The sequence below is a fragment of the Trematomus bernacchii genome, unplaced genomic scaffold, assembly GCF_902827165.1.
Source record: "Trematomus bernacchii unplaced genomic scaffold, fTreBer1.1, whole genome shotgun sequence".
NCBI classification, from domain to species: domain Eukaryota; kingdom Metazoa; phylum Chordata; class Actinopteri; order Perciformes; family Nototheniidae; genus Trematomus; species Trematomus bernacchii.
Window position 1 is genome coordinate 3,366,582 of NW_022987708.1, and position 15,476 is coordinate 3,382,057.

Here is a 15,476-nt window from a genome sequence, read left to right on the forward strand (position 1 = left end):
TGAGATGCCAAATGAAAAGCTTTCCTCTTCCTATCCATTTGACATAAACTAACAAAGCAACAGCCAACAGTAGCTAATACATGACCCAGACGTAGTAAAAAGGCTACTTTATAGTATGACCAGGCAGTCATTTTACTCTCAATCCTTTTCAAACATTTAAGTGTTTGTTTATCTTGACTTTTTTTATGGTCAACATATCAACATAGAGCACCTTGTTTCAAACTCATTCAATGGCACACATTTGAAGCTGCATTTCCTCCCCAACAGACTGAAATGCATACATGTACTTTCCATGTTATTAGCTGCTGGTGTTTAAAATGCACTGAATCACCTTGAGGTTGGTGTGTTTGTCGGTGTGTGCTGTGAGCAGGTCTTTGGTGCACAGGACGTCATTGGGCAGCTCCGTCTCTGCCAGAGCTGACCCGAACCTCTGCAACATCTGGGCTGTGGTTTTCACTGTCATGGCAAAGTTCTCGACGGCCTGGAGGAAAAAGGCACCATTTGGAAATTGGAATTGGAATCACTAATATTAAAATGAAGGTAGTATAGTATTCGTTTATTTGTCCCCGAGGGGAAAATGGGTTGCAGCAAATCACTAGGCATTTCAGGTGGACAGTTTTTATTACTGTGTGTTCACTCACAGTGCGGTGGTGTATCCACTGACTGTGGCAGTACTCCAGAGATCCTCCCAGCTCCCGCGTCAGCTGGCCCTTATCCACATAGCTGTGCAGGTCTGACAATGAGTTCAGCATCACGATCTGCAACACATTCAGAACATCACTTCAAGCGCTTGATCATGACCTACATTGTGTAACAGTGACAGTGATTGTGGTAGCACGAATGAGTTCATTGGCAAACCAGTCTCAATTACAGAGAAGTGGCTTGTCAGTCTCTGTAAGGGAAGTTCCCTGATTTACCATTCAACTTCAGTTTGATGTCATGAACAGAAGAGAAACACTGAGAAAATAACCTAGGTATATCAACAGGACTTTGTCTGCCTGGTCATAACAATAATAACTAAAATACTGAGTTTCAAATTTGGGACATGGAGTTTGAAAGACATTTATCAGGCATGAAGACCCATGAGAGATGCATTGCGGAAATGTTAGGCTTCAATGTTTTTGGAGGCTCATACTAGGGGCCAAAAGCCACATATCAAAGTCTCTGCTGCATTCATTTTGACCATTTCTTTAAATGTGTCTCTTGAGTCCTCTAAACAAATATAAAATAAAATAAAAGAGTTTTGGTTCAATATATGCTCCTAGAACATTTGAAATCTACACAGGTTTAGTTAGCATTTATGTTTCCCTTTTCTTTCTTATTGTTGCTATTTTTTTTAACACATCTGGGGTGTGAACACGTGAAAGGAGGAGCATAAAAAGTGTTCTTCATCTTGCAGTGTGCGGCCAGAGGAGTGAAAACGAGATGTGGGTCATAGGGCGGTTGCTATCATAGAAGCCCAGCTGAGGTCATGGTGTCCTTTTCCTTCCCTTTTATATTTGTGGGTTTTAGAAACCTCTGGGAGTTTCATTTTTCATGATCATAATCATTTGACATATTTTAGGCTCAGAAATGACTATATAAGAGCTTTAGCATTTCTCTCCCAACATTTAATTCATGGCAACGTGGAGATCTTGAAAAACTATTTACAATCAAATCGTCTTTTTCACATGCTAAGTATAGTATATCAGCAGGGTCGGGAGGGTTACTTTGTAAATGTAATCGGTTACTGAATACTGAATACATGGCTCTGAAAGTAATCCGAATACAGTTACAGTTACGTGTCTTCAAAAAGTAACGTATTCAGATTACTTTTAGAATACTTTTGGAATACTTTCTTTTTCCATAACAGATGGGTATGTTTTGGTGAACAGGAGACACTTATTTTACTGTTTTAATGGCTTATCAAGAGCACAACTCAAACACAACATCTTGGTGTCATTCTGGGCAGCTCCCTCTCATCTGCACCCCACATAAAAAACATCACCCGGACTTCATTATTTGTACTGTCTTAAACCTTTCCTTAGAATATGTTATGAATTGTCAGGTGTCCTTGGGTGCTTTGAAAGGCGCCTCTAAATAGAATGAATTATTATTATTATTATTATTATTATTATTATTATTATTATTATTATTATTATTATTATTATTATTATTATTATCTGAAACGATGTAATAACTTTTAAAACTTGTTCCAGTCCCTTGTCCCATGCATTCAGCAGCAGCAGGCCATTCACTTTGATTTCATTCCGTTATGAAATGTCATCATTTCGACAATAAATAAATGCTACATAAACGTTATCTTGCACATTTTATCTAACCATCTCCGTTTCCAACTTTCAATATATTTTAAAAGAGATCTCTCTCTCTGATCTGCGTATGGGGGCGGGGCCTCACAGACATGCTCTCTCTCTCTCTCTCTCTCTCTCTCTCTCTCTCTCTCTCTCTCTCTCTCTCTCTCTCTCTCTCTCTCTCTCTCTCTCTCTCTCTCTCTCTCTCTCTCTCTCTCTCTCTCTCTCTCTCTCACAGACACGCTGCTGTGCCGTGCACACAGATCTGCCAGTAATGAATATTACATGTTGTGAGGAAACTTTTCCACCAATAATTCCAATAAGTATTCCAAAATGTATTCACTTCAGGTTTACGAAAGTAACTATAATCAGATTACTCGTTTTTCAAATGTAACGCGAGCTGAATACAGTTACTTGATTTTTGTATTCTGATTACGTAACGCCGTTACATGTATTCCGTTACAACCCAACCCTGTATATCAGTTAACGCTGTACAATGTATGGAATGGATGTGTATTTACAATTTGTTATTTCATGCAACATTCATTTGTCATGCATTTAGTTTGAAGTCTCTAAACACTCTGTTTAACAAAGAGAGAAGTAATTGTTTTCTAATGATAGCAGTTGATAGAGTCTATGTTGTTGGTACTGAAGCATGCTTACCGGTACCTTCATTTTAAAGTCGTCTTTGTGCATCTTGAACCCAATGTCTGATATGGCCCTCTGGAAGAACCTGGACGGCCTCAGCACCAACACCAGCTGCAGGTTTCCAGGAAACGCCCCCTGGATAACACGACCACATGCACATTTACAATACATCCAATCCTTTGATACACTCATTAATTTAGTCATTTAATTCAACCAGGCTACACTAACTGGGAGGACATTCCTGGGACCAGAATGCGTGTATTTCTTGTATTCAACACTTTAAAGGGCCAAATTATTACAGCTGTTTATTCTGAGAAATCGGACTCAGTGACATGTCAATTTAGCTCAACATGTCTGTAAGCTAATGCAGAACACACTGCTGAATCATACTGCTTGTAACATTTCATTAAAAAGACTTCCTGTGTGGCCTTGAAACTCAAGATTCATTTCCTTTTAAAACTGCTAATGCACGTATATAACCTCAGTGATCATCACAAGTACAGTGAGAGGAGTGTCATATTATTAATAGAATCACTGGTGTTCATTTATCTCCTTGAATGATTTCTCTCTGCTTTGTAAACGCTATTAACAACCACAAGTCCTTCTGTCCAAACCAACAATACATTCCTGAGACATATTCAGCTTATCATAGCACTCATTATAAACTAAACTAAACTAAAGCCCTATGAGAATCACGCAGACAAAAGGAAACAACTCAATAACAATTCAAATGTAAACAGCAGAAGCTGCAGACAGACATGACAGGGATTCTCACAAACAGCAGAAAAGATCTCACAATCCTCAAGTTTAAAAGTCACAGCTTGAGGATTTGCCTTAATTGTGTACTGGTCACAATAGGCCCGATTGCACAAGAACCCCCTGACTCATCTGTGATGATTCACCTACCTGTGTTAGACCCTTTGTAAGCATATTCAACCCAACTGATCCTTCAATGAAAATCACTTGTATAACTCACCTTTAATACAAATGCCTTTAAACTTGACATTTACACTTGTCAGTGAAAAATAATAATATTAAGACTCCTGGCAGTTTCTACATCTTTGTTAAGACTAGAGCTTTGAATTAGACACTTGAGCTTGCTTGTCTTTCTTAAAGGGGACCTATCATGCAAAATGCACTTTTGTACGTCTTTTATACATGAATATGTGTCCCCGGTGTTCCAGGGAACTCACCAAGTGTCAGAAAACACAACCCTCTCTATTTTCCTCCATACCCAAATCTCTAAAAAAGGGGCTGCAACGGGTCTGATAAAAACTGATCCAGATTTGAACACTGTCCTGACGTCAGGACGGTGGCGCTACGGCTATTGGGCCAACTCCACCAATCAGGAGGAGACAGCCACGGCCATTGCCGTTCGAAAGCGCTGGAGACGCTGTAGTACATATGCCAGGCCAGTAGATGGTGCTGTTCTCACTGAATCTGCCCTTGCTAAAACAGAGCTAGAAATTGTCAAATTGAGCAAAATGAGGCATGGCTAAAATGCACGATCTGTTTGGTATTTTGAAGAAAAAAAAGTATAAATATGCCTTATATAGGTATGGTCCTACACTATATTATTCAAATATAGCATGATAGGTCCACTGCTCTGAGGCTTATGAGAATTTATTTTAAATAGTTTTTTTGTGTGGAAATAAATTGCAATCACTAATCTTTCTACGTACCCCCTGCAATCCCCCTCAGTAGCCCTAGGGGTCCCTGTACCTCCGGTTGAGAACTTGAAATATATGTATGTATTAGACAAACATTTTTTTATGTATAGGTACAAATGTATGTATATGATGATTTGAATATGAATGTGTTGGAGAACTTACAGCGATCCTGGACAGAGAGGCCTTCACTGAGCTCCATTTGTCCTTCCGCCGGTCCATGACGATGATGAAGCCGATACTGGCAGCATCCAGGCTGGAGACAGGAGGGAAACATGTAACTGGGCTGCTGCTTTGTGCATCGGTGTGTACACTTTACTGCTTGCTGAACCTGACACAGTAGAACTAAGCTGACGCACAAACATCTTGCACATTAAATAAAAACAAACAATAGCTTCACTGCCATAGTTCCAGAAATATAGAGTATTTTAAAAAGATTTTACTGAATTGAAAAAACACACAGAATATTTGGGGTCAGATAGATTTTCAATATATAAAAACTACACAATGCAAAGAGAGTGGGATGGTGTGGGGCCCAGCATCAGGTTGTTTTGGGACCATAATACTTCTTCATTACAATATGTCTTAGACTTTGCCCCTTTGTTCATATATCTGCTGCTCAAGGGTTTGTTTGACAGATAGCCAGAGAGATTCAGTAGAACATCCTGGTATTTGAGGCATCCTGCATTAGACATTGACTGATGACACATATTTATACCTACATGTATGTATTGCGACCTTCGAAATCAGTGGGGTCCAAACTACGGCCCGGGGGCCAACTGTGGCCCAAAGCAAATTCAAAAGGTGTAATGGAGAATTGCCAACACCTGAAATGTGTGCTTTTCTTATATTGTACTTCTTAAATATATATGTAAACATATATTACACAGCATTCATGTGTTAATAAGCCCACATTTTCAATACATTCTGTTTTGTTTTTTTCATGAAATCATTTTCTAACAAATCTTAGTTGATAAAAACAAAAAACAATAACCATTTGCATAACAAGCCTGAAATATACCCTTCCTATTTCCCATTATTATAAGCAATCTGAGGCTTCTGTTTTAAGGAATGAGCTGCAGACACTTTTGTAACAAAATAAGTTAAACCCTATTGAGAGCTGTGATGTAGGCTGTTTTTCTTAAAGAATATTAAATTATCTAGAATAATTTACCTACATCTGATTGATTTTATGAATTTATAAACTAACTTATAAGGGAATAGACCTCACCTCTAGTGAGGGGCCCAACCCTTCGTATGTTTTTCTGTTTGTGGCTCTCAGTGAAAACAGTTTGGACCCCCCTGGTTTAGAGAGTATGGTACTGTAGACTTGGTGTGAAACCATGTATTACCTTTCACAATAAAAGCTCCTATCATATGATATTTGCGGGCACGTTTTGGGATTCCCCATGTAAAGGCTTTTATAAAGATGTCTGTTTGAGAGAGTGTGTACCTGGGTATGCTGGTCAGGTAGGTAACAACATTGAGGAAGTCTTCCTCCGGCACCTCACTGAAGCTCGAGTACTCTGGGAAAATAATGATGGGGGCGCCATCTTTCCCTCGCCCTCCTGCAACAAAAACACAACACACAACATTTACTCTTATTATGTGATGGGTTTGACTATTGTGGAATTACCTTTATGTTTAGAATTGATAATGACGCCTTTAAACATCACACCACACCACATCACATGGATGCTTTTATTGAATGTTACCACATTAGCTGCTCTCCCCAAAATAAGGAATCATTCACGATGAAACTGTATTTGAGTATAGCTTACTGCATGTTATTACACAGTTTCACCATTTATCAAGAAAATCAATCTATCTGTGAATTGTATTTGGCATTATTTAATGTATCACATTTATTGACTCAGTAGCTTTTGAGCCCAGCTGAAATGAAACTAAACAGTTCTGCTCTTAGAGCCGTAAAAAGGAAACATTACGAACATTGAAAAAAGGTTTAATGAAATACCTTCAAAACCAAATGTACTCCTCTAACTTTCCTGCTTCTACAAAACAGTCACAAGGTGGCAACCTTGAGCTAAAAATGCTCCTGCACCTCTCCAATACAATGTTCTGCAGACACTAATGCCTTGATGCTCTGTGTCTGCTGGGAAAAAATATATATATTATAAACCACCTGCGATTAGTAAAGATATGCAAATATATTATTCATTATTATTAATATATAATATATATTATTCATATAATTCATGTACGGAGGTTCCGTTTTCCTCGGAAACAACCAGAAATAAATGGTTTCGAGATTATAATAAAGGTTTGATAAGGTTAGGGGCAGAATCACATGTTATACACCAAGTACGTTGTTGACCTTGCCAATGTAATCAATATGATAAGTATATATGTAGGGGAAAACTAAAACAATAGTTAAAAACAAGGATGAATGACTACGCATTTTAACAGTCATATCCACAGTTCAGTTAACTACACTAAAGTGGTAAAGAAGCAGTGAAAATGACACAAATGTTTCTTGTACTTTCTTGAGTATCCTATAAAAATACTTTGGCTCCCCCTGCCCGTTTGTTCTGCTGGTTGCTGATTCCTATAGTAAAGGCCACCAGAGTTCATTGAGTTCAGTGTGGCAATATACAAAATTGCAGTCCTTCTAGTTTGCCTTTTAGTCATATATTCTCCATTCTGCCGCCCTGTGTCTGTGCTAAGGTAATTTAACCTGCAGTAAATTCAGTATAAAAGCTTTTATATTCGCTGTGGAGTTTAGGACATTTATTTTTGGCTAAAAACTCAAAACATGGGCTTGTGTGAAAGACTAGAAAACACCAACAAATTCAGGAAAACAGACATAACGCTGCTGCTATACAACCATTTCCACCAAATCTAAGAAAGAATGGTTCCTGTTCACATGTCAAAAAACTGTATAAGGAAAAAGGACTAAAATATCCAACCCCTATCCTGCTGAGAAGGCTACACACACACATGTGGTCAAAGCCATAAACTCTTCTTATGTTAAACGTACAGTAAGTGCCTCTGAAGGTAAGTCCTGCTGAGAAGGGGATTTCTGAAAACAGTAGTTATTTTTGATGTTGTAAAACGACCGAGAAAAGGAATGAGAAGCATCTCTGCAGAACCACAGCGGCTGCTGTGCCACATGTGGAAAGTCTGAGGGAACCCAGAGTGAATGCTGGGGAGACAGGAGCAATAACTTCCTGCAGCTGGACTGCAGTGAAAAGCTTCTGTTCCCAATGAAAAACAACCATGGGAAAACAAATGGAATTGGATTATTCTTAAGTACCACATAAGTTTTTCTTTTGCAAATATATATGTAGATATGCCCCAGTATGTGGGATTAAACCAGTCTTTTAATTACTCAATGTCCTCTTCTATTCTCCTTCAGGAGTCAACCTACAGTAAGGGCTTTCTGTGTTCTTCCCCAAAAAACATTATCACTTTGGTTTGATGGTCTTCCAAGAATTTTAACTCAAGCAGCAGTTTAATACTTAAAGTCCTTATTTCTGTGACTTCTGTCAATGATACAATACTTATCACAAGGTTTAAAAGGGAATCTTTAGTTCCTGTAAGCTTGAAGTGACACTGGATTTGGCACTTTGAATACGAAGACATTGTTAATATTCAATAATATAAGAATTGGATAAGAGCTTGCTGCCATTTTTGGAAAGAAACCGGCAGCTGCTGCTTAGATAGAGGTTCGTCTCCCTGAACAGGTGGCACCTGGTGTGGCAGCCTCTGCCTCTGTATGAATGTGTGTGAATGGGTGAATACTGACTTGTATATGTGAAAACGCTTTGTGTGGTAACAATCACTGTAAACACTCTATATAAATACAGTCCATTTTCCATATGGATGAGGAGATATACTGTAAGACACAGAATGCTCCAAAACAACATAATTAGGGGATGATGACAGTGTTGGCTCCTTATGGTACATGCAAGGGAGGAACAGAGTCTATAGTAGCCTACAGTATAGACCAGGGGAGAAGAGGGTCTTTCTGATGTACAATACAGCATAGTAATAATATACAGTAGAGCCTTTGTGAAGCTGTGTAATACCATGCAGTAGAGACACATACATAGAGTGACTTCACTGTTAATCCCCTATATAGTAGGAGAAGATAGCAGGGAATGTGGTACCAAAAATGTCCACAGTATGTGATGTGGCTGGTTTGATGTTAAGGGGCTACTTCACCCATTTTAAACATAAAGGAAACCTAAAGGTCTGCTATCGTCAATATGTATTCACTTGCCATTCTATGCCAATTATTATTGAGAGTGAATTTTCCTTTTTATTTTTTATTAACCAATTCCAACTGTTTAAATGAAGGTCATATCTACAGTAGCTACCCTCCTTGCCCACAGTTGCTCTGAACATGTTGTTAATGTAATGCTTTAGGCTAAGTAAGGAGCCCTCACAGTGTTTGGAATACAGTGGGGTCTTGTTCCGTACCTGAGAGTAAGGCGAACTGGCGGTGGAGCTGCTCTATGATGTCCACAGCCAGCAGCGGCCGGATCTCCTGCTGCATGATCTCATCTGGAACGAGAGACACATTCATCAGATAGAGCTAGAGACACAGTTCAACATCCATGGATTACAGACAGTCAGAGAAACACAGAGAGTGAGAGTTACAGCACAATGCAAAAGGAGGAGCAGGGGGATCAATTCTTCAAATAATATAACAAATATAGTCAGACAGACCTGCGTGACAGGTAAACATAAAAAAGGAACATCTTTACATCAGTCATCTTCTCATTGTTTTGTTTGGATATGTGCATTATTTAAAGAAACTCATAACTCAGAATATTACATTTATGTTTTTCTGTTCTCCTTTTCATCAGATTACCTCTTTTTTCATTTCCTTTTTAAAAAATTGCTTTTAATTTTGGTTCCCCTGTAGCCTGAAACTCTATAGGCAGGGTGCACTGAACAAACCTTTCTCTGTCCCTGAGAATAAAGACATGCATTGACACTGACTGTACTTTATTCCTGAAACATGCTTGGCTAGGTTGTATGCTGGTGGTGGTGGGGGGTCAGGGGGGTGTAAGGGCTGACTAAAGGAGAGCACAATGGGTGGTAGTGAGTCTGGCTTTTAATTGCGGCAATATCAATGTTGCTCTGTTCTAGTATCTGAGTCTGCTGTATCGGGATTACGTTTATATTTAGCACCGCAACCGCCATATTTAAAAGTAACACACATGTGGACCAATCCCTAAATCATATCTGTTGTTACAACCTGTTTGGATTGCCTTTTTCTGTGTCATTAGAGTGGTACAATATTGACACATTCTATAGGCTGAAACAGAAGTTGGCATCGCAAGGGCTCCCTCGATGGGATTTTTCCTAACACACTTTTATGATACTCACATGTTTTTTTCAGCAGCAAAATCTCCACAGGCCTACCACTTTTATGATTTTTGAAGCTGACATGCAATTGCCTGAAGTAAAAACCTAGCATTAGACTTTAAACAAACTACATCACGGTCCAATAGCTGCGCATCACCATTGCCTAGCTAAAGGCAGCTAACATTCGACTAGATTAGTCACTTGTTAGCAACTGTTAGCCTAAAAAGAAACTAGGTCATGGTCCCCACATCACCACCGCTAAGCTTAAAGTGGCTAATGTTTGGCATGATGATGTTGCATAGTCACATTTAGTCACTTGTTAGCAACTTTTATCCCAAAAAGAAGCTAGGTCATGGACACCATGACGCCACCGCTAAGCCAAAGATGGCTAACATTCGGCATGATGACATTAAGTAGTCTTGTTTATTTACGTCTTAATAATCAACTACACTGTAGCTATGTACGTATGACCAATAAAAGCCTTGAACCTTGAACCACTTTTAGAAGTTCTCTGAAGACTCTGCCATCGTCAGCCTCATCTCCAACGAGGACGACAGGGAGTACAGGGAACTGACGCAGGACTTCACCCTCTGGTTCCAGAGGAACAACCTCCAGCTCAACGCAGGGAAGACCAAGGAGCTGGTGGTTGACTTCACAAGTCACCAACATTAACCCCCTATATATACTAAGGAATCTGGTTACAAGTGATTGAGCTGAAGCACACACACATTCTCTGCCTAGCTGTCAGGTGTCAAAACTCTATGTTTCTATAGCAACACAACAATGATGCCAAGATATGCACCTTAGTTGTCACCTACAGCCAACAGTTCTAAATATAAAAGGATTACACAGCATGCTCTCACACAATGTCACTGCTGCTGCTCACACACACACACACACACACACACACACACACACACACACACACACACACACACACACACACACACACACACACACACACACACACACACACACACACACACAATCAAATAGGGTGACACATGCAACGTGTGATTGAAGTGTTGTTGCTTATATACAACTGTGTCGGTTTTGTGACTTTCATAAAACTGAAATTGAACTAAATAATATATTTCTTAACTTTTAAGCATTTAACATTTGTGTTAAAAAAAAAAGACAGAAGTGAGACAGATGGTGACATATATGACACAACAAAAGAGGATATATGCACAAGCACTAGACTATCATGTTTATGATTTTAAGGGTAGTGTAATTACAGTTCATACGGTGTGTCCATTTGCATTCTTATTGAGATGAATTAAATCCTCCCTTTTGTCGTTGAGTAAGGCTGTAAATGTTTTTATTGATGGGCTCCGTAGCATTAACATACTGGTTGCATGATTCTGATAGTATGTACCGTTATTTGAATTGGCAGCCTAGTAATCAGCAAAAGGCTAACATGAGGTTAACAAATATTTAGTAAAGTAAACTCACTTACTTTGTGTGCAGATTGTATCAGTGCTTTATAAGAACTAAAGAAACTACATATATTTCTGTGTTTCTCCTCCAGTCTCTGCTTGTTTCCATCTCTGTAGGTTTACAGAGCCATAAAGCCCTGTGATGAGCGCAGACCCCATACTGAACTACATTTTCCAACTCATATATCTTAATTAACACATTTTCCCATTGACTTAAAGTTGTCAGCGATCCAGGTACAAACACTCTGCAGCCTATACTCTTAGCTCCATTTCTTATATGCTTTTTTTGAGCCTCTCGTGTTCACAGAAATCTATCCTACTTTACTTTTTTTAATGATTGCATAGTAAGTTTGTAACCACCATTGCAGAAACATCAATCTTTCATACCAAAAGTATGAAATATTAAGCTGCGTTTCCACCAACAAGTTCCTGGTCATTTAAGATCTGGGACTACTTTTTCATGAACTAAAAGGTTCCTTCATTCCATTTCAGAGGTTAGCACACAACCAGCACCCCCCCGCTACATTCCACACACTGATAAGGCTAAGAACCAGAAAGCCTGATGTAAGTGAAACCCAATGATAAAAGTATTATAATTTGTTCTCATAAGCCATTTAGTTTGAATATGCTTTTAATTGAAAATAACCAAAACAATCTATTTTAAAACACATGCAGATCAACTGCTTCCTCTTATTTAGCCTTTATTCAACCAGGTTTATCACATTGAGATCAAAGGTTGCTTTTACAAAGATGGCCAAGTATAGCAGCAAACTGTGAATGTCATCAATTCCCGTAAAAGCACATAGATTTGAGTACATTAAAACGGTCAGAACAAACAGACATCTCACCATGTTTTTAAATGTTCAGGATTATTATGTTTCAAAGATTATGATCAGTCTGCAATTCAGAAGACGCAGGAAATCTAAATGCTTTAGTTCACAATGGAGTGGTGCAGTTATAACATATTTTTGTAGGCCAACCTGGAAGGGCTTTCTCATCAAAATGCCAAAGGGATTTTGTATTGGATATTGCAGAAAAAACAAGATCTTTGGCAAACAAGTTATACTTGCATGTTTTGTTTAGCAGAATAATCTCTGCATATTAACACTATTTTATGCTTTTGAGTAAATGCACTGTGTGAACTACATCACAGTGAGATGACTTTACAGCACCACCGCTAAGCTAATGTTTGTCTTGATGACGTTTACCAGTTTAATTTAGCCACCTGTTAGCAACCGCTTTCTTATGACACATAATGGCTTTATACAATCCCGAGTCGGGTATTTAATCATGTTTTGTATCTCGTTCAACAAAAGGGAACAATTCCTAAGCCTTTGTTAACCACAGATATTATTTAAGGCATCTAACCATAAAAACCCTAACCCATTGACTTTGAGATGAGGAAACCAGAAGTGGTAAAATGCTATTGCTCATTTCCAGGTTTTAGGACTCATCCTGCATAGCTCTATTACGTCTGAATTAGGATACGGCAAAATGCAAAAGGTCCTGCATACAGAGATTGTATTTTTCCTAGTTCCATCGACCATTCATAAGTACAACTAAATTATTTGTAAACTAAATGACCTAACTAGCAGACTGTAATGGAAAACACTGGTGAGCAGGCTGACAGAGTCCCCCCCTCCCCGTCTCCTGCGGTGTCTCATCACAGCCCATGAAAACAACACAATGTGTGTGTGTAAATGATACAATACATGAACAATTAACTTAACTTTGAACATGACTTTCTGAACTGATTTTCAGGGAGTAAGCTAGAAAAAGAAACTAAAGGATAAGCAAATGTGAAAGAAGAACTGACAAAGTGAGTCCAGATTACAGTACACGAAAGTCCAGTGTGTGTGTGTGTGTGCGTGTGTGCGTGTGTGTGTGTGTGTGTGTGTGTGTTTGTGTGTGTGTGTGAACATTACCTATAACATGTTTGACACTCTTCATCTTAGCGTCTCCCTGGCTCACACACATACACAGGCATACATGGAAATCCTTGTAGAAGCAGTAATCCCATAAAATAATCTCATGGTATCCACCAGTGAGGACAAAAGAACATCCAGCAGCAGCCCTGCTCTGTCCACAGCAGCTGCCTCTTCACCGTCATCACCATCCTCATCATCAATCAGACTGCTCCAGACATCCAGACAAACACATCTCTTTCTTCTCTCTCTTTTCTCAGATTTCCCCCACACAAACACACACTCACAGCCGGAGCTCAGCCCTGAACTGCGTGTGTGTTACTGTGGTCACTTTTTCCAGCTCCAGCTGTAGTTCAACAGCTTTTCTTTGAGCAGCAAACAGCCAATCAGAAGGGAGAGAGGGAGGGCAGACAGTGTGTGAAAATGAAAGAGATGGAAGAAAAGAGAAATACAGAATTAGGTTGAGCTGCAGAATGTGTGTGTGTGTGTGTGTGTGTGTGTGTGTGTGTGTGTGTGTGTGTGTGTGTGTGTGTGTGTGTGTGTGTGTGTGTGTGTGTGTGTGTGTGTGTGTGTGTGTGTGTGTGTGTGTGTGTGTGTGTGTTCTTATGAGGTATGGCAAGCCATTTGAGTATTTATTCCATATTCTTGATATCAGACGGCAGCTGCCTACACTAGTTGGCTCTTTGATTTCACTTGTTAGATATACGGTCAAACTAGTTTGGCACTCTGCTTTACTAGTTCAATAAAACATTGTACTAGTCACTCCTTTTAAGCAACTAGTGGCACTTTTGTCCGACTAGTTAGCACATAAACCTTACTAGTGACGCCAGGAGCAGCACCAGTAGAACCAAAGTACCAACATGTAAGCTGTTTGATGAACTATTGGCCCTCTGACCGTACAAGTTAACTAGTGCGCTGTAAAAGCTCTGACATGTTAACTAGTTACAAAAAAGAAGCAGAACTAGTTAACTAGTGGCATACATTTGTCTGCACTAGTTAACTAGTAGCAGCCAGAATCCCTCACTAGTTAACTAGTAAATGCAAAATGTTCACTAGTTAACTAGTTGACGCCTCTTTTGACCTTACTAGTTAACTAGTGGGGCTCAAAATGTCTACACGTTAACTAGTGAACCCTTTGCCCTTTACTAGTTAACCAGTGAGATACATTCACATTCATCTAGTGAACTAGTGAGGCTTAAAATGTTCACTAGTAGTACTAGTGGGTCCTAAATGCGCACTAGTCACACTAGTTGCACAGAATGCTAATGAGGAGGAGGGGAAAGAATGCATCGAGGTCTCCTATTGGCCCTAAGCTAGAGCGCCACCCAGCCCAATTAGTTTCTTTAAGAGCTTAAATACACTGTGTTTTAAAAGTCATATGACCATATTTACTTCCGTAAATATTAGTCTAAGGCACATATGGAGAGGTTGTTTATCTTCATAGGATCTATCGTTACCCTGATTTTAAGATCTGTCCAGTGTTTCAGCTTTATTCATTTCATGAGCACCGCTGATAAAATGTCCCACGATCATATCCGCTACTTTTGTGTCTCGAGTGCCGGTGTTCTCACACACAAGCATATGCACACTCGCACCAACAAAAACACACACACAAAGCGGAGCAAAGCAGAAACATAAACATGTATTTTTCTAGGCAAAACACACACTGACTGACTTCCCACTGACAATATTTTAACAGTAGGCACTAAATACCCGACTGATGCACCTCACGTCTTCAAGACGTTGCTAAAAACATTGCTAAGGCTCTCCCTCACAGAGCTGAACTGACCAATCAGAATATGGGCCCCGTCTGCTTCATTTGCATATGGTTCACTAGTGAACGTGTAGGCCATATGAACTGCAACTAGTTAACTAGTGGATACATATTAAAGCTTACACGTTAACTAGTGAAGACAAAATGTTCACTAGTTAACTAGTTGCCGCATCTTTTGACCTTACTAGTTAACTAGTGAGGCTCAAAATGTCTACACGTTAACTAGTGAGGTCCAAAGTGTCCACTAGATACACTAGTACAATTGTTTTTACCTTACTAGTTAACTAGTTACACACACTTTATTTCACTAGTTAACTAGTGGAGCCGTAGAGGAGTCACTAGTAAACTAGTGACAGATGTTTTTCTTACTAGTTCACTAGTGGAGGGCAATTTTT

The 15,476-nt window shown here is 39.3% G+C and overlaps 1 protein-coding gene across 1 annotated transcript in view; it reads right to left on the reverse strand.

Annotated features, from left to right (window-relative positions):
* Positions 1 to 13,402, reverse strand: part of mcf2l2 (MCF.2 cell line derived transforming sequence-like 2) — a 118,802-nt gene extending 105,400 nt beyond the window's left edge. Inside the window, 8 exon segments of the mRNA XM_034140752.1 lie at positions 332 to 481; positions 642 to 758; positions 2,955 to 3,074; positions 4,772 to 4,862; positions 6,060 to 6,174; positions 9,050 to 9,133; positions 13,308 to 13,341; positions 13,343 to 13,402. Of these exon segments, the coding sequence (XP_033996643.1) occupies positions 332 to 481; positions 642 to 758; positions 2,955 to 3,074; positions 4,772 to 4,862; positions 6,060 to 6,174; positions 9,050 to 9,133; positions 13,308 to 13,341; positions 13,343 to 13,402 (771 nt within the window).
* Between the last annotated feature and the right edge of the window lie 2,074 nt (positions 13,403 to 15,476).